Source organism: Chelonoidis abingdonii, chromosome 1, assembly GCF_003597395.2.
Source record: "Chelonoidis abingdonii isolate Lonesome George chromosome 1, CheloAbing_2.0, whole genome shotgun sequence".
NCBI classification, from domain to species: domain Eukaryota; kingdom Metazoa; phylum Chordata; order Testudines; family Testudinidae; genus Chelonoidis; species Chelonoidis abingdonii.
The window spans coordinates 153,307,899-153,334,207 of NC_133769.1; the positions used below are offsets into that span (position 1 = coordinate 153,307,899).

Below are 26,309 nucleotides of genomic sequence, written 5' to 3' on the forward strand. Positions count from 1 at the left end.
ACATACTAAAAGCTTACCAGAGGTCATCCTCAGGGCTCTGGTAAAAGTCAGTCTATCAAACCCCATAGCTGGGTTTGTCCCCTTGGTCACAAGTTCATGTCAATTTTTAGATCAGGCACCAGAACCCAAGTTGGACAGTTCAGCTGTTTCTTTATACAGGTTGGGGCTTTGATCACCAGTCTCCGGGAACAGATAATCACCAGTTGATGGCCCACTCAGGGTGTAGCTTGCAAAGGCAGAATTTTTACATTAACCACTTCTAGCTAACACCTCTGAGAGAGGCGGGTTTGTTACAGCAATGGAAAAAATCCTCTTCTATTGCTGCAGTAAATATCTATACTAGATGCTACAGTGGCACAGATGCTGCGCCGTGGCTGTGCCACTGTAGCACCTGAACCATAGACAAAGCCTGCATTGCCAGTAGTTACAAGTCACCACACAGCTATTTCTAAGCAAGCACATTTATTGTTAAGATAAAACGCATTACAGAGAGAACATAGTCAAAAGAATAAAAGTACCTACATGCATATAAATAACTTAGTGGTCACCCTAATTCCAGTTTAGGGTTCTGGTAGGGGTCAGTCTCGCAAACCTCACAGCTGGCTTTGCCCCCTTGGTTACATGTTCATATCAGTTTTTAGATCAGGCACCAGAACCCCAACTGGAAGGTTCAGCTGCTTCTTTATACAGCTTGGGCCTTTGATCTCCCGTCTCTGAGAACAGGCAATCACCAGTTGATGGCCCACTCCTCAGGGCATAGTTTGAAAGGACTAGGTTTTTGCATAACTGGTGTAGTGGAATTTACATTAACCACTCCCCAGGGATTCCTCAGGAAACCCACTTAACACTTATTGTTCCAAAAGCCCTTGCTTGTTTCATGTGTTTAAATATATTCCTTACACTTTCCAGGTCTCACCTATGTCATAACTTCAGTGTAGGGTACTGGGACCGACACAGTCTGTCAGTCAAGACCCAGAGTAGAATGTGACTTTTACTCTTTGAAAATAATACAGGCAACTAAAATGGGGCCAGGTCATGAAATTCAAGTATGAGACCTGAATCCAAATGTTCTCACTATTAGAGAAGGTTTGGATTCAGTCTTCCAATTTGAGCCCTTCTATAGCAGACAAGTTGTTTTACAAAAGCAACAGGTATCCAGCTTCTCCTAGCCAAGCCCCCTCGATATCTATCTTTAAAATGTATCCATGCTGTGCTCACCAAGATAAATAGGGCAGGTTCTAGCTCAGACGAGTTCAGTGAAGCTCTTATCATATCAGCTAAAGCAAGGAGGTTTCCAGGTTAGATAGACCAACTCAGCATATACCTCTTCTGATTAATTAAAACTCAGCTAGTGCCTGGCCACCAGTTAACAGGGACAACTTCCTGCAGCATCAAATGAAGGGAAGGGAAAAAGACCACTGTCAAGATGTTCTCTTCTCTAATTCATACCCTGAAGTGCCAAAATTAAAAATGTTGCCCTTTCTCTCCAGTCTGACTCCAGGACCTGCTTTCATGGACAGAATAAAGGAAGAGTCAAGATGACAGGTATGGAATGGGGAGTGAGACTGATGTCATAATCTCTCTCTCTAGAAAGAGAGCTAGAAGAGCAATTTTCTCTGGACTTGATGCAAGCAGACCAGAGCTGGAATAATACCAACACCATAGGGACAGGTACTAATTGTAAAATAGGCCAGATCCTCAGCTGGTATAAACTGACTTTCATGGTGCTATTTCACTTTGCATCAGCTGGCCAAATGAGAATTGTTTAGAAGTTTGAGCACAGAAGCCAGGAATTTCTGTTTCTAATGCTGCAGACTCATTGTATGACATTGAAAACAGTATATCATTTAGGGCAATTTTGTCAGAAAATGGTCTTTAATTCTGGCTGTCATTTTTTACAAAGAATTTTTTTATTTGAACCATTTGAACCATCTCTACTTTAAGCAATATGGTCCAAAATAGGGATATTTTCATGAATCAGGGCCATAAGTCCTTTTCCCTCAAATATCTGTTTGATGCATTCCTGCCTCCTTGATAAAACATCTACATAGCTGTAATTCATCCACCAATTTGGGGCTTGTTCTCCTGTGCCTATGCACACCAGTATCTTTGCTATCTCCACAGCTGTCAGTTTTGAGTAATCTAGTAAATGTACACTCTAGGTATTTCTCTGTGTGCTAGTAGTTGTGGATGATTCTGCTTACTGACAGGGATAAGATTCATCCAAACTAGGTACTCTAGCTGCTTGTCCTCCCTCAGGGAAAAAGTATGGTGACAGTAGCTTTTCCCTGATTTCCAGACTGCCAACTGGCTGCTATAAACCAGTACTCTTATCATTGCTTGTTCCACGTGGCTCTATTTATGAGCAAGCATGCAACACAAAAAATAAACAGAAAACCTGTGATATCAGCAATCAGCTGAATGAAGTACTGATCTTATTTTTATTTTTTTTAGTATTGCTAAAATACTGAAGGGAAATGATGCAACATATTCCAAACAGAACAGCAAAAGGTTGATTTTGTGTTTCCAAAGGGAATTTTATTATGGGGTCCCCACATAATAATCTCTACAACCCAGATCCCAATATTCCTCTGAGAGATCTGGGGGAGGAAGCTAGGAGGATGTATTCAGGATCCATGCCTGAAAGTTGAGACCAAGCTATCTTGAGCCCGCTTTCGGGGTCCATGCATGCTGGCCAGCAAGAATGGATCCTTCTTGTGCTCCACATCATAGAACGGACAAATCTTCAGGTGTTCAGACATGGAGGGAACGTCACTGAACTGCCAGTTGTTAACGGGAGAGAACAGGTTGCTAAATTGCCAGATCTAGTATATGGGAATAAAGGAGAGAAGACTAGAACGTTAATTAAAATGCAAAGAGGTTTTACAAACACATCGATGTTCTAATATTACAATGGACTGTCAATACTCTTAATTGATTGGACTGACTAATGGAGTCATGATAGCATAGGATTGGTGTAACAGTGGACAATCACGTCCTATGTCTTTATATACACTGTCTTATAACATCTCTCTTTGTGTAAATACATAGCTATGTATCCCAAAGAGAAAGTAAAGTGAGGTTGAGAGTGTACATGAATAACTTATAGGTTAAAAAACATTAGATCAATGTTATAATTATTCCAAAACCAAGCATTATAAATCTAAGAACTTCAGAGTTAAAGTTATGTGTAACATAAATCCAAATAGGTGAAGTATTAGCCAATACATACATAGTAGTAGTATACACCATATTACTAGATATTATACATAGGGCTCCATGTTTGTCACGGAGGTCGCAGAAGTCGCTGATTCTGTGACTTCCTGTGACCTCCAGGACTTCTGCAGCAGCTAGTGTGGCTGATCCCAGAGCCGTTCAAGCAGCTGGCCGCAGGGACTGCCTGAGCAGTGGCCAGTGCACCTGGCCCTGGAAACCACCTGAGCAGCAGTCCTGGGGGTGCTGGGAGCAGCCGCAGCTCGGTGGCTCCTGGCAGTGGTCCTGAGGCGGCCGGGACAGAGTCACAACACAGCAGTATGGAAATTCTGGGACAGTGCTAAATTCTTAGCCGCCCGTAGGAAGCACCTGAGAATGAATTGTAATTAAAAGCAGGTTCCTGCCTGCCTAAATTATACCAGGGCTGCTTTGGCCCCTGATCAGCCTAGAATTGGAAGGGAGGAAAGGTGGTTTAAAAGATCACCCTCTTTCCCTGTATTTGATAGTGAAGTGCTGGTGAAATGTGCCAGACTGACAACTCTGTAAACTTATGTCCTCTATCAACAGTCCAATAGCAGCAGAACAGTAGCAGTGTGAGGTCCCATCCCCAAACCATGTGCTCCTTCACCAATCTCCCTCACTTCTCACCTGGAAGTGAGAGAGGAATTCCATTAATAGATTCACAGATTTTTAAGTCCAAAAGGGACCACTGTGATCATCTAATCTGCCCTGCATTGCCATAAAATTTCACACAGTAAATTTCTGCAGTAGGGTGACCGGACATCCCGACAAAATTGGGACTGTCCCAATTTTGAGCAGTTTGTGCCACATCCCGACTGAAGTATGGTTGGGATGCCATTTGTCCCGATATTTTGTTTCGGGCGTTTTTTTTGGCTTTTGTGTTTTTGTTACATTCACCCATCTGGGTTTTCGGTGGCAATTCGGTGGTGAGTGCTTCTGTCTTTGGCAGCAAGACTTATTACCCTCTGCCGAAATCCTGCTGAAGACTGTCAGCAACTGAAGGACCCTCCGTCGAATTGCCGCCAAAGACCCGGACAGGTGAGTGTAACAATTAAAAAGGCACTCCCCCTGCAGCGATCCTGATATTTTACAGTTAGCATCTGGTCACCCTATTCTGCATAAAGCCCATAACTTGTGACTTGTGATTTAAAGATTTCAAATGATCAAGCAGAATCCACCACATCACTCAGTAAGTTCTTCCAGTGGTTGATTCCCAGCTATTAAAATGTTGTAACTTATTCCTAACCTAATTCCAATTTGCATTTGGCTAGCTTCAACTTCCAGCTGTTTGATTTCATTATGCTAGATTAAAAAGCCCTCAGGTCTTCCATATCTTCTCCCCATATAGGTACTTGTTATAGACAATGATCAAGTCACCTCTTAACCTTAACAGACTGAGCTCCCTACGCCTCTCACTCTAAGTCAGATCTTTAAACCTTTTTGTGGTTCTTCCCTAAACCCTCACCCATTTTTGAGGTCCTTTTTGAAGCACAGACATCAGACATGGACACAGTGCTACTGGACACAATGTGGTGGTAGTCCCCTGCTTGCCATATACATAGGTAATATAACGTCCCTATTTCTACTCGAGATTTCCTTTTTTATACATCCAAAGTTCACATTAGCTTTTTGGACATAGCTTTAAAATGAGAGCTCTTGTTCATTTGGTTATCTACTTTTACGCGTAAGTCCTTTTCAGAGTCACTGCTTTTCAAGATGCAGTCCTCCATCCTATGAGACCCACACTCTTTGTCTCTTCTTGTATGACCTTGTATATATAGTCATATTAAAGGGCTTGTCTGCACAATGCGTTAATGTGCAGCAGAGGGGCATAAATTCTAATACGCACCAGCATGTTTGCACACTAACTGGCTCATGTGGACCCTGTTGGGACACACACTGAAGTTCCCTAGGGCACTCTGATGTAATCCCGTTTCAACCAGTAATACATTAACGCACATGAGAGAACTTTCAGTGCACACCAGCAGGTTTCACACTGGCCAGTTAGTGTGCAACAAGCTGGTGTCCATTAGAATTTACATCCCAGCTGGTGCACACTAACATACCATGTAGACAAGCCCAAAGGTTTAAACTTAAAAGTGAAGGGCCTCCTATCCCATGCTTGATACCTTATGCAGCCAAGTCCCAACAAAGCAAATTTTCATGAAAACCCTGTAAATTACCGATCAGTGAAAACATTAGGAGTTGATGTGAAAATCTGGACTCCCTTCACAGTCACAGTTACTTGCAAGTATTTTACTTTTGCCTTATGAAATAGGATGTGGTCATTTCAGGCTATCTTTAAACACTGTACACAACCCAAAAGAGAAACAAGTCCAATTTCAAAATTTATGTGTGACCTTTAAGTGTCAGGAAAGCTCAGTTCACATCAAACAGAGTCACGTCTTGTGTTATATTTTTAATTAGATGATCCTGCAAATATCTTTTGTTTCCCAAACACCACCGTCACTTGCCTTTTTGCGAGCTCTCCATGAAGTACCTCCATGGGAATATCTTTTTTTCTCCCACAGCAGGAGGACCATCCCTCTCTCTTGAAGTAGAGTGGCACAGATATCCCTCATCAGTACAGACACTTGGGACAGCTGAGACAAGCTGAAGCTGTCCAAGAACCCAGCAATATACTGTAAAAGTTCCAATGGAAGGCTGCTCAGGGATTCTTTATTTTTTCCTTGATTACTTGTTGTCAAATTGCATTTCTGTATTTCAGAGAGCACAGGGTCAACTTCTGGTTTAATAGCAAATGTATCAAGATGCTGGCTGTAGATAATCTTTGCTTTACGACTAGCAGGGTAGAAGCGGTTTTGAACAAAAGTACATCCCAAGTAGGCAAGTGGACAACGATGTTGGAACCATCCATTTAGACAGGACTGCATATCAGCATGAACATTCTTGAAATGTGAAGGAAACTCATCCCTCCTGAAGAAGTGATTGCAAGTGAATGTGAAGGCTGAGCAGCTTTTGTTATGTCTTCTAGTAACACACTCAGTATGAAGCTCTACATGGAGTTCTGGTGGGCTTTTTATATCCAGAACATCTGCTAGAACAGCTCTAGAGGAGAAGGGTTCCACTTGAAAGTTGTATGTTTGTGTCCCAAAATCCGTGAACAGTCCATCAATATTCTTTGCTTCCGAGATCTCATGGCCTTTCAGTTCCTTTTCCAATGCACACAATAGTGTACTTCTGACTGTATCTGATTTAGGAAGTTCCTCAAGGCTTATTTGCAAATCTGAAGTATCCACTGACTTATCCATTGTTGCTATCTTGTATGCCAAGGCATCTCCAACTCGCGCTCTTTTGCCACGATAGCTAACCGGCACTTTGAAGGTGCACACAGTCTTCACCTCATGAGCCTCCAAGTTCCCATACACAAAGTCTTTCTCTCTTGGTGTGCAAGCAGCTAGCTGACCAAAATGGATGAGCATTCTCCCATGATGCACCAGGTACATGTTATAATCCCCTACGTTAACTTCTTTTTTCAGCCTCTCCAGGATCCCATCTTGCCAAGGAGCCAAACCTGTCTTTTCTACACCTGTAATCACTTGATTATTTTTGTTTTCTTTTGGTTCTTCCACAATAGCTGCTTCCTTTGTCTTCTCTTTGGGGTTGCCATCACAAAGAATCTGTCCTGTTTTCTTGTAGCTATCCCCTTCCTTTTTTTCCGAGTTTGCTGAAAAGTCTGTTGCCTTCAATGCTGAAAGCTCTTTGCTAAACATGTTCTCCCAGGCTTTGTAACTTACTAGATCCATCCCCTTCTTATCCTTTGCCAAATCCTCACGCTCCTGTTGGGTAAGCTCAGCAACTTGGTCATCAGCTTCTTTAGAATCACATGCTATTCCTCCAACGGCTCCTTCTTCCAAACCCGCAGCTCCAGCTATTGGTTCTTCCATTTTATCATCTTCTCTCCATTCTGGAAACAGCTCGACCATTTTCAAAGTCCTAAAAAGAATCTTCTGATCTCTGAGGGCTAGAGCTGTATCCAGACACTGTTCATTATGTGGCTCCTTCATAATGTTCATATGTAGAATGGTTTCTGAGTCTATATTTGGCCAGCGATTCCATTCCATAGAGCAGTGGACAACACTGGCTGGACAGACTTGAAGGTGCTTTGCCAGCTTAAAACGGGCCATGGAGAAAGGGCAGCCATAAACTGCGTTGAGGCATGAGACCTGCTCTAGGGGACATAGGAGTTGATGTTCTTCCTGTTTACACATATGAAAGGCAGCCCCACAGCGTGAATGGCAGTTGATCACTAAGCAGGAGATGGTGAGCTCGACTGGGACTTGGCATTGCCGGTTGAAACATTTCTCACAGTGCGTGTGCTGTCCAGGACTGGTTTTCTGAGCCCTGCCCTATGAACATCATAGATAAGAGAAGATAAAAAGAAAACACAGTTATTGCCTAAAGAAGCATATTGACCACAGACCGAAGTTGCTTGACTCCTATATGCCAAGTCTAAAATGTTCTAGTCTGAAAAATGATTACATAAAAATAACACCTGCTTACATATCAGATCTGGTGTATCAGAGTCATATCTGTTAATAATGGTATTGTAAATAAGCCATTACTGCTCCTTACTCTGTGCATCAGTAACAGAGTTGTTTATTAAATCCCAATCAGTTGGAGGTAAGGTGTGAGAAGTTCACAGTATACATTTGAGCTCTACCATAAATCTTCCAGCGAAACCAAGGCAGGCCATACTTGACATTTCTGCTATGCCTAATCATGGCTGCTTTTGCTCAGGCTTGCTTTATTTTTTAGAACTTACAAAAACCAAGCAGGTTACCAGGCTACTAGTTTCATATGAAATGAGCTGCTTATCTACCTTTCTTTTATGATTGTGCTTTCAGTTAATCTCACAGCTGTAAATTAAATGAGTTTAATCATATAAAAATAATTATTTGTATTTGCGTAAGACCTTTCCAGAACAGTTTTCAAAGTGCCTTGCAGACAATTAATGGAGCATGAAAATAATTCTAAGAGTCAGCTATTATTATGCCCTTTTACAGATGGGGCAACTGAAACACAAAGATTAATGCCAAGCACAAACAGGCCCCATTGATGTCAATGACTTGTCCCAAGGAAGTTGCTGAGACAGGAAGAGAATGCAGGACTTCCCCTGCTCTAGCCACAAGACTACATTTCAACCTGGTTCAGCCCCATATTTCATTTGGGGAAGGAAAAAACCAGTGATCAGGAGGAACTGTAGTTAAATCTATAAACAGTTCCCTTCTCCTTTTCCTTCGATACACAACAAAAAATATACAAAGTGGGGTGACCTTTTATGTTGTCAGGATGAAGAAAAGGATATGGACAATTTTACTGGTAGCGTCTTACAAGGAAATCACCCTTCCTTCCCAAAAGCACCTACCATAATTCCGGCAGACTGTCTTGTTTGTCTCTGAGGAAAAAATGCAAATAATTAGTCAAATAATGAAGACTTCTGGGTTTCAGTAAACTAAACAAATACAATAGTGACAGTGCGCCTCAAGAGTAGTGCTAGCCTTTTGGCTGTCCAAGGTGGAAAATGTTTTCAGCATCCCCACTGCCCCCAAAAACTGAGTCATAATAAACAAACAAACAAATAAATAAATAATAATAAATAAAAATTATGAAAACTTAGCGGCACAGCGGTCCAATGCCCCCTGGAAATTGGGGCTCAGGGCAAATACTGTGGTTGGTCACCCATACAACCAGTGCTGGTGCTGAGATGTTAGTGTTTTGTATTACTATGCAAGAAACACAGGTTCTACCATCATATCCTCAAGAACAGCAGATGCCTTATAGAAAGTAAGCTCAGGCTCTGTGGGAAGAAATGATACGTAATGCTGCTTCACCCACATGCTTTGAATCCTGTAGTTTGTGTCCTTCCCCACAAAGAAGTGGCATTTTCACAATTAGCAAGTGGGAATCAATAAAAATACTAAGAGAAGGAAATTGATCTAGATAGGACACTGCTTGGCGGGATCTGTAGTCACTACAGTACATACAACCACAGTAAAATTTGGCCCTCAACACTGGTCCCTCAACACTTCTTCAGCTTAGATTCTCAGCTCTCATGGGATCTTCACCACTGAACTAGTCTGTTGTTGTCTCTGGCAGTGACCAATACCTGTTGATTCAGAGAGGTGAAACCAACACTGCATTCTAGGAGAAAAAATTCATTCTTGACCCTCTGCCTTGTGATCAACTTACTTTCTGAATCATTAATCTTGTTTACCCAATCTGTGTCGGCACACAGGGAAAGAGCCAGTTTTAGCAGATTTATAAATTTAGATGTAGTTTATTAATATCTTTACATTCCTTCAAAAGTGAAGACAAAATATTTCCCTCATTGGCAGATGTCACGGGGCCAATGGCCCTTCAGAAGGATTAGGGCCTAACTGGCCCATAACAACCCTGTGGGCTACAGCTGAAAGCCACCAGGTGCTCCAGGTGGTGCCCTTTTAGCTAATTAGTAATGGAGCAGCTGAGCTAGATGCAGAGGCAGCTAGAACAGTATAAAGGAAAGGTTGCTGAGAAGGAAGGGGGGCATGGAGAAAGGAGTTCTGTTAGGAGAAGTGATGCAGCTACTGCAGGCTGGAAGTGAGCCATTATGTAAGAAGGGGAATGGTCCTACTATTGTGGGGAACTTTCCTAGCTTATGCACTATCCTGGCGAAATGGGCTAGGGGAAGGATCTGAGTCCTCGCTCCCACTCCCTTTACTCAGAGGCCTTCCTGACCTCAAGGGCTCCCCTTCCACTCTCCTGTGTGGCGGAGTCCTCATAACCCCAGCAAGGTTGGGCCCAGAATTCCTGAGGGGCTTGACCCTCAACCTTGTTGTGGTCACTTAGGGCAGGGGCTGGGGTGTCCCCACTCCGGGGTGCTCTCTCTGAACTGGGTGCTTCCCTGACCCACTGATCATTGCATACAGTTCAAAGCAAATACAATTTATTAAACAGCAACTAATTTAAAAAAAAAAAAAGAAGAAAAAAATGGGAAAAGTTAAAGGAAAACACATCACCCTGCCATAGGTGCTGGAACTAGGATTGAGGGGACTGCTGCAGCACTCCCTGTCTGGAAGTGGTTTCCATTACATACAGGATTTAGTTTGGTTCAATGGCTCTCAGCACCCCCACTCTGTGGGCACAGGAGAACCACAAACAGCGTCGCAGGAATGTAAAGGAAGTTCACAGTCTGTTCCTCACATATCCCAGGGCTACTTCTCAGGCCCTGGCTGTACTGCAGGGATGCTGCGGGTCGGACACTTGCTCTGGCGGTGGCCACATGCCCTCAGGATTTAGGTGGCAAGACCCTTCTTCCCAGCATTGCCCCCGCCCCATCAGGATTATGATCCCCCTCCAAGTTTATCCTGCAAGGCTTCTTGGCTGGGGGCATCTTCCTGTGCTGGGCCCGTTGCCCAGGGTCCCCCCTCAGTTTCCCCAACTGATCACTGCACCCAGCTACGGACTGCTCCAGCTCCTGCCTCAGCCCCAGCCCCAGCCCCAGCCTGCCTCAACACTGCTGCTGCTCTGCCTTCAGTGCAGCTCCCTGGGCTGCTCCTCTGGCTCTGGTTGTTGCAGCTTCACTCCCAGCACTGACCTGCTCCCTGGGCTGCTTTTCTGGCTTTCTCTGGCTGATGGGGCTTGCTCCCCAGCTCAGCTCGGGCTCCTGCTCTCTCCTTAGCTCAGCCCCACTCTGTTCCAGGCGATTTCAGCTCACACACAGGACAGGACACCCCTGGCCTCCTGACTCCCTCATTAGTCTGCCTGCTCTGTCAGTCAAGCTGACCTGGAGCACTGGCCTCCATCATTGGTACTGATTTCCCATCAACCCTTCCCCTTTATTTTGGTACTGGGAGCTAGCCAACGAGCACCCCCAACACTGAAGTTTAGTAAGGGTCCAAGAGTCCCCGTACACATAGGAAGCAGGGTAGGCCATTGTGGGGCCAAGCCCTGAAGGAGGGCTTGGAGCTGACAATGAGAACCCCAAGATAATTGTCCAGATCCCTGGAGAATGGAGACAGTGGCAGAGCTCTTCTCACTAGCCTCTGGGAAGAGAGCTGGGGTAAGTCTCCAGACCAGAGACCTACAGGTGGAAACTCGCTTTGGGGAAGGAAGCAAGATGGAGAGAGTGAGATCTGGTAAAGAAACCCCAGGGGAGCAGAGTAGACTCCTGTGGAGGAAGCCCTGAGTTAGGCCCATGATGGATAGAAGAAAACCACAGGGAGCAGGTTAGTCTCCTGGGGGGAAGTCCTGGGATAGAGCTTGTAAGTGGGAACATGGAGATCCCCAGAGGTAAACTGCCACAGTCCCTGGAGGAGGGAGGTAGTATTGGGAATCCTGCCGTGAAAAAGCTAGCCATTAGTTTAGCCCAAGAGGGGCTAAAAAAGAATTATTACCTTGGAATGTTAGGATTTTTGTTTGGACTTTTTGTTGCTCTGACCGGGTGAGAGAGAGATGGCCTTCAGGAGGTGCCAGAGACGGGCTCCTTGCAACATCACAGCCTGACACAAGAGGGTGCTACAGGTGGTGCACAGACCACTTTACAGCAGATTATTCTGTAATTGTCCATTATGGAGTTTCCTTCATCTTCCTTGGAAGCATCTGGTACTGCAGCAGGTGGACCAGTGGTCTGATCCAGTTTGGCAGTTCCTAGATTCACATATTATAGAAGATGAGATGTTTCTTTCTTGGTGTAGCAGGGTGGACCCCTGCTCCTCTACTGAAGGGGTTAAAAATAGCCCTGGGAAGGGGCTGTAGCTGGAGAAAGCAGCCTTTAGGCTGGGCTGATGGGGGAAGTGGCTGCAGCTGGGGCCATGCCCCAAACTGAGCCATGGGTCCTCATAAGAAGGCCAGAGGAGGTAGGAGTGGTCAGTCTCTCTCTAGCTGTAGAGAGAGATGGGCCTGGCTGCTGGGAGGTAGAGACAAAGTACCTGAGGGGGGGAGCTCTAGCCTAGAAAGCCCCAGGCTGAGGCCTAGCATTAGGCTAAAAGGTATTGGGGGTTGCTGAGGGCAGCCCAGGGGTAGGCTAGGGCAGCAGGTCCAAACCCTGTTGCCTATGATGAGTGGCTGATACTGTAGTCTGCCCCAGTGAATGGGGGCTAGATGGAGACTGGGCAGTAGCCATATACTGAGGCAAAGTGGGGATAGAGGGTGGGGGTCCTCTGGGAAGGGGAAACCCTCAGAGAAAGGGGTGACTGCTTGGGGGCAGCACTTCACATAAAAGGGCCCTGGGTCCAGGGAGGGACATGGGGCCAGAGGACAGGTGGATCACTGGCCTGCAGAGGGCACTCTGGGCTGGAACTGAGCTAATTCCCAGAAGTAACCAGCAGGAGGTGCTGCAGGGGTGAGTCGACCCATCTACACTTGGAATTTAGTTTTATCTATATTTGAAGTGCTCACAGGAGCAAGAGAAACCAACCCATTTATTTCTCACTGGCAGCAGCACTGCTATGCTAATTCTTGTCATATTTTGCTGCAGCTGTAACCTCTGAAAATAGTCTCAGCCATGACTTGCATAAGGTCACAGGAGGACTGGTGTTATACACCAATAAAAACAAACTTATGAACAATGCTTTCCACTTGGAGACTAAATCCAGGACAGGAGTAGTTGATAGATTCATATATATCTGAATGGGGACCAAAGCACATAAGCATCTATGTCAATAATAACCTATGCAGGTCTCATCCTGTCCCCCACCAACACAGAAAGTTCTTTTTGGAACATTTCTGGGCGTGATCTTGTTCTCACTTGTACTAGGGCAAATCAGAACTCCATCAAAGACACTGCTGTGAAAAATTGGTGTAAGATGTTTTCATTAGAAGAAATAGAACTGAATCAGATCTGTGTCTTAATTTGGGCCCATCCTTAATTTTTGTGCTTTTCTGTCAGAACAATTATTTTACACATCTTTCAGTGAATATCAATTTTTTTCAATTTACAAGACAAAAGAGGATTTTTTATAACTTAGCCACAAACTCCACCAGGAACTTTCAAGGTGTTTTGTCCGCCCTCTGCTTGTACATCATTTTATTAGAAAAAAGAAGCTCCATAGTCAGACAATAGCTGATGATGATGTTGCTGATACCCAAGGCACAAAAGATCTCAGCTCATGGTGCAGTAGCTATATCAGCTCTGAAATGCTAACAAGATATAAAACTTTTTTGTCAGTAAAGTCCGAAGATAAAAGGCACACTTAATAAGGATGCAGTTTTCTGAACCTAACCATACTTAAAATGAGCTTTATTTCTCAGATTCCCTCCAACTGGCAAATAATTACAGAAGAGTGGAATAAAAACTTAAAAGTTTACTTGAACCATGCTCAAACTAAAATGGAGTGAGAGGATGTGTGTCAGTGGCAATGTTCTGTCCACTTTGGTAAATAATTATTTTTAAATTGTCATGACAGTAAACCAAGAAGTGTTGACAAATATACAGCTGCTATTTCAGCAGCAGAGTTGCTTGTCTCTGGAACAAGTCTATTTAGTGTCAATAACACATAGTTTATAAATGAATTATAATTTATTTTTACTGCATTTATCCTAAACTAAATCAGCTTTAGCTGATGGACCAAAAGTGGTACATTCGTTTGCTTTGCTAGCTATGTGTGGATCACTGATAACTTAAGACATTGAGCTCATATGTCAAATCCAAGATCTTGCTGTAAAATCTTATGAAAATTCTCTTTTAAATAAAAGTGTAGCACTATCATCTGAAATCTGATGGCAAATTAAGAGAAAATGATCTTTCCAAAAACTTATAGCATGATCATCAATTCTGAACAGTCAAAAGAAAGTTTTGTATGACAGGGTGTACGAGGCACTTTGAGGCCCTCTGCTGGAAGCCTCTTGGTTCAACCACACCTCACCCCAGAAAAGGAGCCGTGAAGATGGGTCCCTCAGGCCTGCCTGGAGAGGCTGCAGGGAGGCAGCCAATCAGAGTGCAGCAGGCTCAGTTGAAAGGGGCTGCAGGGCCTGAGCAGATATGGATCAGTTGTTGGTTGACGTCAGAAGGGGGAAGAAGGACTGGAAGGCAGTGAAACTCTGCAGGGAAAGTGGTATGGGGAGAGGTCCTGAGGGAATGGTGAAAAGGAAAGGGCTACGTGAGAAGTGGAAACAGCTTGGGGCTGTTTGTAGGGTCCCTGGATTGGGACCCTGAGCAGTGGGTGGGCCTGGGTTGCCTCACCAGGGTCTCAAAGTGGCCAAAGCCTGGAGAAGGCAATCAGGAGGGATAGCTCAGTGGTTTGAGCATTGCCCTACTAAACCCAGGATTGTGAGTTCAATCCTTGAGGGGGCCATTTAGGGAGCTGGGGCAAAAATCTGTCTGGGGATTGGTCCTGCTTTGAGCAGGGGGTTGGACTAGATTACCTCCTGAGGTCCCTTCCAACCCTGATATTCTATGAATGTAAGGTGGGGGTAGGGGTTTGGGGTGCAGGAGGGGGCTCAGGGGATTGGGGTGTAGGAGGGGTTCAGGCTATGGCCTGGCGCTGCTTACTGTGAGTGACTCTGGGGTGGCAGCAACATGCAGCAGGGCTAAGGCAGGCTCCCTGCCTGCCCTGGCTCTGTACTGCTCCTGGAAGTGGACAGCACATCTGGCACTGGCTCCTGGGGGTAGAGTGAGGCATGTGGCTCTGCTGTGCACTGCCCTGCCTGCAGATACCACCCCTGAAGCTCCCATTCACTGTGGTTCCCTGTTCCTGGCTAATGGGAACTGTGGGGGGCGGTGCCTACAGGCAAGGACAGCACATAGAGCTCTCTGCCTCCACCTCCTCCCAGGGGCCACAGGGATGTGGTGCCAGCTGCTTCCAGGGCAGGCAGGGAGCCTGCCTCAGCCCCACTGTGCCATGGGGCTGCCAATCCCACAGGCCAGACTGAAATCCCTGATGGGCTGGATTCTCTTCCCCCTCCCGCAGGCCATAGTTTGTCCTCCCCTGATATAAAGGGTCAGCCTAAATTAGCTAAGTCCCTCATTTTGAACCAAAAACTGACATGAAGCGATACACAAAAAGCAAACCTTGCTGGAAGGGTTTAAAGGACTGGAACCTGCCACGGTCTCCATCTGGAAGATATTAGCAGGGAGGAATCTACAGACAGAGCAAGAGAAGCTGCAACTAGCGAGGGTAGACATCATTTTATGATGTTTCATCTGTAATGCTTTTTCCTAAAATAAATGTACTGTGCTCTGTGAAAGCTGGCTGGTCACTGGTATCCCTGAGAGAGAACAAATAGCCGGGGCTGGACTGAGGTTAAACCTGCTAGAACAATCCCTGAAGCAGAGGCACTGCAAGCCTCAGCTGCTGATTTGGAGGGAGAGTGTTGTGATATCTGCCCATACAGAAGTGAAGGTGGAGGTGTAAGACTTAAAGGGGCACCCTTGAGGAGACCACAAAGGAGCAGCTAACTCCAGAACTGAGACAGTAATTTGCAAGTAAGCTGTTCTTAAAAATGAAAACCAAATTCCTTTCCTTTCCTTAGACCCAAAGCACAGACCTCGACCACATGAAAAACTGAGTAAATGGAATGAGAACAATAGCAGGGTCTGCGTGAACCAGGCACAAAAAGGATGAGACAGATTTTGTCAGTAGGAGTCACAGCTAGCTATTTGCTAGACAGCAAAGGAATGCAGTGATCCAGAAATTCTGGGTTCAGTTAGAGGTTCTGGAGAGGAGTCTTCTCCTGAATGTTATAGACCCTTTTGCCCCTGTACCCCAGCTTCCATCCCTGTTTCTAGTCCTCTTTATTCTCTCCTTTGACACCTGTTCTTCCTTGGTTCCCATTTCCTATCCCCAGCTATTGTCCATGTTAGCACAGCCCCTATTATCCCTTCCGCTCAGCTTATGCCCTGGTTCCCTTCTACTTCTATTGCTTCCAGCCCCACCTCCGTTCCTCACTTCTCATTAGAGGCAGGCTGTGCACTCCTTGTCTTACATGCTGCTTGGGCATTGCCAGGGCACTGGGAGCACAGAAGAGACAGACTCCCTGATCTCAGTTTAGGTGCCTGAGTAGTAAAGAGCTCCGTACCTTCCACCACCAAATACACTGACAGGTTGCCATGTCCCCTTTTGGTTTATGTCCTGTCCTCTGATCTCATTACTGGACATTTACACGCATGATGTGGTGACCATTCTGAAAATGTTTTTTATTTTTTAATGGGAAACATTAGGACTGCTTGGGTATTTTCCACATTTTGAGTCATTTTAAAGGTTAGAATAAAAGACTTTTTTTTCCTCAGAAGAAAAGCTTTTTATACATTTTAAATAGTTTAGCAAACAGAAATAAAGTGTTAACAGGCCTTTTTAGAGAAATATTTTTATAAGTTTTTGAAATAAAGGCTTTAAATATTAGTTACAGAACATCTTTGTTTTTAAAAAAAAATAGTTGGGGTTGGGTTAAACACATTAAGTGAGAGAGCCTGTAGAACAGCTGAGAAAAGCAAAAGCCTTTCAGCCTGTTGTAGAAAGAAAGAAAATCAAGTGAGAGCATCTGCAGAGAGTTTTAAAATTGCAGGAAAGGAAGAAAAGCCTGTGTCCCTGACCAAGCGCCAGGGAGAAAAAAATCAGTTTACCCCTTTAGCTTCCCCCTAGTCAAATGCTAGTAATTTCAGGACAGTCAACCCTGGACAAGCCACACCTCTTGCTTGAGTCAATCAGAAGCTATTCTTTACACATGTTCTAAAACTGTATATTTTTGGAACCAATTACAATGCACCAAGAGATGTGGTTATGGACCATTGGCCTGTTTAAAAAAAAAAAGCATCTCTTTTTAAACAAATGAATGAAAAGACTGACACTGTACATTGAAGTTTTTGTATAATATACTAGCCTTTTTTTAAAAAGTGTTTACTTACCTTTTAAAGTTTTGCCTAAAGAAAAACTGCTCTAAAATGTATTACTTGTAAACTGTAAAGAAAGCATTAGATACTTTATAGAATATATATAACATTTTTTAAGAGATAAGAAGGCTATTTCTTCCCCACACCCTTTCTTTCTGAGATGTTTAAAAATCTAAGTGTTGTAAAACCATGTAAAGTTTGTTAAAACTTTTAAAAGTTTAACATGGGGAAAAAAACGCATGGGTCATTTTTGACTGAGATGAAAAACCCTGCGACAGGACATAAAGATCCACCTTTATAATCTAAGGGATGTTTTGTGGAGATTTAGCAGGAAAAAATGTTTAAGATAGATTACCCTAGCATTTCAAAAATAGTGTTTGCTTATTTTTAAAGTGATGCATCTTAATTGTAAGACTGGAAGAGATCTTGAGAGGTCATCTAGTCCAGTCCCCTGCACTCATGGCAGGACTAAGTATTATCTAGACCATCCCTGACAGGTGTTTGTCTAACCTGCTCTTAAAAATCTCCAACAATGGCAATTCCACAACCTCCCTAGGCAATTTATTCCAGAACTTAACCACCCTGACAGTTAGGAAGTTTTTCCTGATGTCCAACCTAAACTGCCCTTGTTGCAATTTAAGCTTATTGCTTCTTGTCCTATTTTCAGAGGTAGACCAAACGCTATCTGTCTGTATTACAAACTGCAGCCCAGGAAACAAATTACTATCATTTTACCAGCTTCTGCCCTTTTGTTAACAATACTAAGAAGCATCCTGTAAGGCACTCTGTCATCATGTGGGAGGATTTTGGAGATCTGACAGTCCATTAGTATGATGTTCCCCTCTGGTGTTATCTGGACCGGTGATCTGCTAGGTCACTCCAATCCTCAACTCTGGGAGCCAGCCTTACCCTGCTCTGCTGTGAGAAACCCCACTCCTGGGCTGATCACGCACACCCTCTGGCATGTAAGCTGTTCCTTGAATTGTGCAACTGAATGACACTAGCCAATATCTCCGGTCCCAGACATGACCCTAGGAACCTCCGCCTTGCAGTATCTAGTTATGCCCGCTGGATGCTGCAAGATTGTTTGTCGATTTAACAAATAAATTGATATGTACCAGGCTTGTTATCCCAAGGGGAATCTCTGACACAGTTCAAACCAAACACACTACTTCAGGTAGAATAAACAGATTTATTAACTATAAAGATAGATTTTAAGTGATTAAAAGTCAAAACATAACACGTTAGATTTGGTCAAATGAAATAAAAGCAAAACGCATTCTAAGCTGATTTTAACACTTTCAATGCCCATACAAACTTAGATGCTTCTCACCACAGGCTCGCTGGTTGCTCTTCAGCCAGGCTCTCCCCTTTGATCAGCACTTCTGTCACTTAGTGTGGTGTCTATAGATATAGATGGAAGAGAGAGGCAAACATCTCTCCCTTTTATCATGTTCTTTCTCCCCTCTTGGCTTTGCCCTTCCCCGTCAGAGTCAGGTGAGTATTACCTCATCGCAGTCCCAAACTTACCAAAGGAATGGGGGCGACTCACTCAAGAGTCCAGTAAATCCTTTTGTTGCTGCCTAGGCCAGCGTCCTTTGTTCCTGTGAGGCTGGGCTGGGTTTGTCCCATACGTGCCCTGATGAGGTGTGAACGGCCTCTCTCCTCTTGGAGAGTTTTTGCCTGGGCTTCTTTTAAACCATGAAGACACATTTTCAGCCTCATAACTATATACATATTATAACCTATAACATTATTATAACATTGCTGCAACAACAATGAATATAACATCACTATAACAACATTCAGTACATCATAAGCCTTCCGAAGGCACCCAACATGACAAACTCTGCATTGGATACCACACAATCATTTTACAAGGATGAACGTGGGGGTGCTGGGTGTTCCCCTGAGGTCAGAGCATCACAATTGGTATTGACAAAGTTAAAGGGTACCCTCCAAGAAGCCTGCAGTTCCTTGCCCTACCGTATAGGGTTGATGGTAAAACAGTATTCCCCCATGTGCCTGTTATGCAGAAACAAGGTGAAAGGAACCCTGCACGCAAAGGCAGGAGGAGAGGGCTGTAACAGGGACATGGTGCACGATAGAGCTGCTGGAGGCTTTAGACAAAGGGTACAAGATCACTGAAATGTATGAAGTCTGGCACTTTAACTGGTCTTCTGACACAATGTTTTCAAACTACATTAAAATGTACCTCAAACAGAAACAAGAGGATTTTGGTTTCCTTCACTGGCATACAGATGAGTTGAAAAAACCCCAGTATGCTATAGAGTACTATGGAAAAGAAGTCATGCATTTACATCTAAGCAAGATTAAAGAGAACCCTGCAAAAGGACAAATCTCAAAGCTGTTTTTAAATTCCTTGTAGGGAAAATTTGGCCAGTGAACAAGTCTAACACCAGTATACCGACAGACCCCGACAAACTCATCAGGTACGTCTTTGCGTCTTATTATGAAGAGTCATCATGCAAGTTTATCGATGATGATATGGCCATAGTGTGCTGGAAGTATGCAACAGAGCTCTGGTGCACCCATTCCAGCAATACGTGTTCATACTGTGGTTCACCTCCACTTATGTCAGGCTAGAGCTCTACTGGCTGTTAAATCGTTTACAGGAGTGTTGTCTGTACTATGATACTGATTCTGTGATTTTTGTGAGTAAAAGAGGGGGAGCGGAACCCATGCCTAGGGGATTATTTAGGTGATCTGACTGGCAAGATACCACCAGATGAACATTGTGGAGTCTATATCTGCAGGGCCTACAACATACAGGTATACACTAGCCAGAGGTAAGGCCTGTACAAAAGTAAAAAGGAGCATGCTGAACTTGGGGAATACTGAGAAAATTAATTTTGGGAATTTAAAGCTCTCATCCAGGACTACTGTTTGAATCCTGAAGGGGAGGACCTAAAAGAGATTGTGATACAGCAACATGGGATTCTGAGGATGAAAAAACCTGATTGATAGAGACAAGAATTCTTTAAAATCCCCAGAAAGTCATTTACGATAAAAGAACCCTCAAGGCAGATTTTACAACCTTGCCATAAAGGTATTGATTATTATGCAGAATCAAATCTAATTTGTCCATCCTTTTTCCTATTTGCTTTGTGGCCCTTCAAATTAAGGAAAATTCTTTAAAAAAATGATTAGAAAATAGTAATAGACAGTTTTGCATGCCTGAAATATTGTGAGGTGTTAAGATTTGTTGGCAACAGTTGTATGAAGAGTTGTTACATGTATTTCCATATATCACATTTTTGTAAGGTTTACCTGGTACTTTTAAGAATGAATAAAAACAACAAAGAGTCCAGTGGCACCTTAAAGACTAACAGATTTATTTGGGCACAAGCTTTCGTGGGTAAAAAACCTCACAGACTAACACAACTACCCCCTGATGCTTAAGAATTAACGTTTATTTCCTAGTAATAAAGTGAATATGGTGATTATAGATATCCTGTTGGAATCTGCTTCTGAAAGCAATGAAATCAAGAAAGCCTTTACAAAATACATACGCCTCAGGAAACTAAATATTATGTACATTGTGCAAAATGTGTTTTTTCCAGGGAAAAGAGAGTCATACAATTAATTGAAATATAAAATACATGATTCTCTTAAAAAACCCACTAAATAAACAGCAAATTGCCATGTTGGCAAGTCAAATGTACCCATGGTAAGATACAATTCTTTTTGGAGGCTTTTAAGGATGCTACTAAAAAAACCCTATGGGCACTATTGGTGGATTTTAAATGCTTCAACTGACAAATCCTACAGGTTGAAAATAGGCTTTCCCCCTCCTGTGTAGTCCTATGTAAACATTTTGAAAACAGCACATAAAAAGTAGTATTTTTTACCAAGACACTACCATTTTAAGAGGCGATACCCCTTACAAGTATGTTAAGCCATGTGCAAAGAAAGCTGGTGCTTTTAAAACTGCTTATCAAAGCCAGACTGTAAATCTTCAAACTCACAACATGAAAGACAGGTCTGGTCATGTTGAAATGTGTTTGGGACACTTCTGGACATGCCTCACTTTTTTTCCTTTTACAAACTACACCACCCCATGGTCATTTTCTGTTAAGTCATCTGTATAAAATTTTAAAATCTGATCAACAGATAACCTCTTATTATATTTCTTTAAATATATATATATACAATGACAACCACCAGTTACCATGAGGAGGTCTTGTAGGTGTTTCTGGTGAGAAACAATGTTATCAGAGTTATGATTTTGAAAAAAGTCATGGTAGTTTTAGGAATCCATAGGAGTCAAAACAACTTGCCTGGCTTGGGTTTCTTCTGAACACATGCTAGTGCACCCAAAGGCAATTCAGGCTTCTTGGAGTCTGTAGGTGTCTTGCAAAAGGTCATGATCACAACCTATATGCTCCCAGTTTAAAAGCTCTTGCAAAAAAGTATGTTTTTAAAAATGGTTCAGGACGTGTCTAAAGAATAACTTCTGATTGGCTTAGGCAACAGGTGTGGCTTGTCCAACGCTGACTGTCCTGGAATTACTGTCATTTGGCTAGTGACAGCTGAAGGCATAAGCTACTTTTCTCTTCTCTCTGCTGCTTGGGCAGTGACATAGGCCTTTCTTCCTTTCCTGTTTTAAAACTTTCTCTGCAGCCTTTCTCTCTCTCTCTCTCTCTCTTGTAATAGGCTGGAAGGCTTTTAGTTTTCTCAGCTGTTCTACAGCCTCTCTTACTTTGTGTCTTGTTTAATCAAACCCCACTTTATTTTCTCTACAAACACATGTTCTGGTACTAATATTTGATGCCTTTATTTAAAAAACATACCACTATTTTTCAGACTTTATTTTAAAACAACCTAAATCCATAACAATTGTTATTTCTAAAAAGACATATTTTATTACTAATATTTAATGTCTTTACTTCAAAACTGCATTAAAAGTATTTTTTCTGTAGAAGGGCTTATTTATGTCTTAACACTTTATTCCTCTGTTTATTTAAAGTGTGTAAAAAGCCCATTGTCTTCTGAAAAAAAATCTTTTCTTCTAACCTTTAAAGTATCTCTAAATGTGAAAAAACACATTCAAACAGTTCTAACATTCTCTATAAAAAATAAAAAGGCTTCAAAATGGCAGCTGCATCAAATGTGTACATGTCCAAAAATGAGACCGGGGGTGAGACATAACCCAAAAAGCGGACTTGGAAACCTGTCAAAATGTATATGGTGATGAAAGGAATAGAGGTCTTTACTACTTGTCTGGCACCACAATAGCCCCCCAGCCTGCAAGGACCAGTTGCAGAAAAAGTCCTGGTCAGCCCCAGTAACGCATAGGATACAACATGCTCAGTTGCTGTGTGGGACTACCACATGTGAGACACATTAGATCTTTGTGGGGATAGAACATGCTCAGTGTAGATAGAATCTTTGGCAAATAATGCTCCCTAACTCTAATAAACCCCTGAGGCCTAGTCTACGTTACAAAGTCAGGTTGACTTCACTACATTACTGAGGATTGTGAAAAAATTTGTTCTATGCACCGTAGTTAAACCAACTTCATCCCCAGTGTAGACACTGCTAGATTTATGGAAGAATTGTTCTGTTGACCTACTGCTTCTTGGACAGGTGGATTTGCTATAGCAACAGAAGACACCCTTCTGTCTCTATAGTACGTGGATACACTACAGAGACACAGCTGCCGCACTGCATCTGTGCCACTGTAGCGTTACTAGGGTTGACATGCCCCCAATGTGTGCAGATTGCTTTTTTTCCCAGAGGCTTATAAGTTGACCAAGTTTTGGCAGATTATATAGGGATGACAGAAGGCACACCTCTGCTACCAGGGTGACCACCCACTGTCAAATTTAAAATTCCTGTTCTACAGCATTCAGGGGCTTGAGCTTCTCAATAAAACAGCGATAAGAATTTTTTTTAACATTTATATGAATCTAACAAGAATATTACCAAGATTTTTTTTTAACTTTGTTTCTAGGGAAGAGGCTGACTGGTTTTGATCTAAACAAAACAAACAAACACACACAAAAAAAACTTAGCCTAAACCAGATACCAGCATGGAAAAGTTTGATCCAAACAGTTAAAGTCGGTAAAGTTATTAATTGAAAATGCACTGTTAACCAACCCTAATTATAGCTGGTGCTACTGGCTTTGCCTATATTTATTATGTTACCTAATAAATCTAAGTTGGGCTAAAAATGTGAGGCTTTGCATTATGGATATTGAAATGTCTCCCAATAAAACTAACTAAAATGGATAAATTGTATGAACAGCTTGCTCCAGGGCACCACAAAGCTACTCCTACAGAGGAGCCAGCCAGAGTCTCTACCTGATAGGACTAGAAGCAGCCAAAGCAGGGATTGCAGCTCTCTGAGGAAGGGGTAAAATGGGCCCAGCCAGTGCCTTCCATCCCCAAAACACCCTACTGGATTCAGAACTGTGCAGGGGAGACCTTCCTTTTCACTATGGGGGCACTAGGACCCAGGCAGTGCCTCCCTTCCCCAGCACCATGTGAGCTGCAAAGAGGAGTCAACCAAAGACTCTGTCCTGTAGGGGCAGTAGCTGCTAAAGCAGATACTTTGGGTCCCCTTGACATTCCAGTCAAAACTGCAGAATGGTCTGACTTTCTCTGTCCGGTGCTGATTGGCTGTTTGCTTCAACCCTCCCCTGGGGTCTGTTCACCTCAGCTTCACTCCACAGCTTTCCTTCTTACTCTCCCCTCCCTTTCCTTTCAGCTGATGCCCTTCCCCCTAAAAAATCATGGAAGTGACATGATTTTTGCTGCCATCATTTCTCACTCTGCTTGTGTGTTATGCCCTTCTCCCATCCTGTGTCTTCCTGGTCTATTTAAATACTGTTGTCTCATTGTTTCTTTGTACTCCACCGTCAGTCAGTATCTGTCTGTTTTCTCTTGTCTTACACTTAGACTTTAAGTGCTTTGGGATGGGGTCTGTCTTTTTGTTCTGTATGTACATAGCATAGCACAATGGGGTCCTGGTCCTCTCCTAGACTCTACAGTAATACAAATAAATAATAATATTCCTGACTCTTCTCCAGCTCCTCATGTATCTGGATGTTTTCTAAAATTCCATTTTCAAAACCCTTTGAAAATTACAATGCTTGAAACTCCAAAGGGCCCTTCACGTGTCTGTTTCTGCAACCTCATGAAAATTCCAATTTAGAGAGGGTTTGAGGATTTTTTTAATCTCAATTAGTGTTGTAACTCTACTGACTTAAACTGAGCTAATCTCAATTTACGACAAGGTAACTGAATTCAGAATCTGACCCTTTAGAAAGGAAAAGTGTTTTGCCATTCACACATCACCTAACCAGCACTGTTCAAGAAATGGTGCAATTGTTCTGATCCCTTAAAAATATTCATATTTTGTACAGATCATGAGAAAAAAACAATGAAGCTTAAGACCAATATTTTCAGAAGTGTTCAATGAAACAGGGTGTCTCTGTAATGTGGAATCCAACTTGAGATATCTTATACCTGATTTTCAGCGGTGATAAGAAATCAAGCACAAGGGGCTAGATTCACACAGGGATGCCTAAACCTAACATTTAGGCACCACTGAGATCCTCAAACCCCCCGCTCAGCTGCCACCTAAACTTGGAGGCACCTAAATTCCTTAGGTGTCACTATTTCTGTGGTATAGTCCGCTAGGTGCCTACATTTCCACAGGTGGGTTCTCAGAACATGCTTACTGGTTCAGGCCCCCCAGATGGCTTGAGGCAGCCAGAGCAGGAATATTGGCAAAAAATGTGTATGTCCCAGAATACCCAAAAGCTCAGGCTTACGGCACTCACCCAGGACATGGAAGACCTGTTTTCAAATCTCTACCCTGCCTGGTTTGGAGCAGGGACTTAATGGGTCTCCCACCACCCAGGGGAGTGCCCAACCACCAGGCTACTGAGTATTCTGGGCTACATCTCTCTCCCCTGTTGCAACTGTTCCACTTTGTGTTAAACAGTTATATATTAATTGGGCCAAAGAGAAAAAGAGACTGACTTGATAGCCAAGTGGCTAAGGCACTCAGCTAGGCCATGGGAGACTTAAGTCTCTGCTCCAATAAATTGTTTAATTATTTATATAAAGTGGACAGCTTGAACAGGAGAGACTGAGAATAACCTGGTGGCTAGGGCACTCACTAGGGATACAGAAGACTCAAGTTCAAGTCTCTGCTCCAAATCATGTAAAGCAAGTATTTTAAAACAGGTTTACCTACATCCCAAGTGAGTACTCTGACCACCAGGCTATTGGCTACGATAGCATGGAAGTCTCTTTGTTTATTCTTGAGAAAGAGATGACCTTGATTAGGTGCCTATCTCCATGGCTGTGAATCCTGAGCAGAGATAGGCACCCAAAAACCTACATTGTGTCTAACAGTGGTTAGGCCTAACCGCTCTCCTCAGCATTTTCTACTGTCTGTTTGAGGTAGCTACCCACTCAGCTTGCTGGCTCCTGTGAACCCCATTCTTAAGCACCTGACTCTCCCCATACACTGTATAGGGAGCCTGTACCCCTCATACAGGTTGAGAAGTCCACTGCTCAGCAAGTTACCTAAAAGTTAGGAACTGCACCATTGAGCTTTGCAGTGCCTAAGTCTTTGTGGAGCTAGGCTAAGGTACCTCACATTAAGCATCCAAAAGCAGGGCCACCTAGCATGAGTGAAAAAATCAGGAGTACTTGTGGCACCTTAGAGACTAACAAATTTATTTGAGCATAAGCTTTTGTGGGCTACAGCCCACTACAATGGATGCATAGAATGGAACATATAGTGAGGAGATATATACATACAGAGAACATAAAAAGGTGGGAGTTCCCCTACTAACTCTAAGAGGCTAATTAATTAAGATGAGCTATTGCCGGCAGGAATAAAAAAACGTTCGTAGTGATAATCAAGATAGCCCATTTAAGATGGTTTGACAAGAAGGTGTGAGGATACTTAACATGGGGAAACAGGAGTGAACACTTTTGAAAAATTTGGCTGTGAGGGTTTTTTTTTTAACTCTAGCTACTGAGATTATTTTGTAGATTTTAACCTTGATTAAGGCTTGGCTGTGTAGTATTAGCATAAGCTTTGATTAATAAAAAACAAGACTATTTCCTATTTGTAAAGCCTTACCTTGATCATACAGTTGCTGTGATTATATCCAAGACACTTGTTCTCTTGGTTTTTCTCAGCTGGGTTGAAGTGAGGTGATTAGAGATAAGTAGAAGGCAAGAATGGGGGGCAAA

The 26,309-nt window shown here is 43.1% G+C and overlaps 1 protein-coding gene across 3 annotated transcripts; it reads right to left on the minus strand.

Annotated features, from left to right (window-relative positions):
• Nucleotides 1-463: 463 nt before the first annotated feature.
• FBXO40 (F-box protein 40) lies at nt 464-26,309 on the minus strand. Of its 3 annotated transcripts, XM_032765360.2 has the most exons (4): nt 26,197-26,309; nt 8,624-8,653; nt 5,709-7,604; nt 464-2,825 (listed from the first exon to the last, which is right to left on the minus strand). In XM_032765360.2, the coding sequence occupies exons 1-4, from the start codon at nt 26,203-26,205 to the stop codon at nt 2,628-2,630; spliced, it is 2,133 nt and encodes a 710-aa protein (XP_032621251.1). In that variant the 5' UTR covers nt 26,206-26,309; the 3' UTR covers nt 464-2,627. The 3 variants fall into 3 exon arrangements, with proteins under 3 accessions (XP_032621251.1, XP_074927651.1, XP_074927649.1); XM_075071550.1 differs by lacking the exons at nt 464-2,825; nt 26,197-26,309 and adding an exon at nt 15,248-15,285 and having other exon boundaries at nt 5,633-7,604; XM_075071548.1 differs by lacking the exons at nt 464-2,825; nt 8,624-8,653 and having other exon boundaries at nt 5,633-7,604.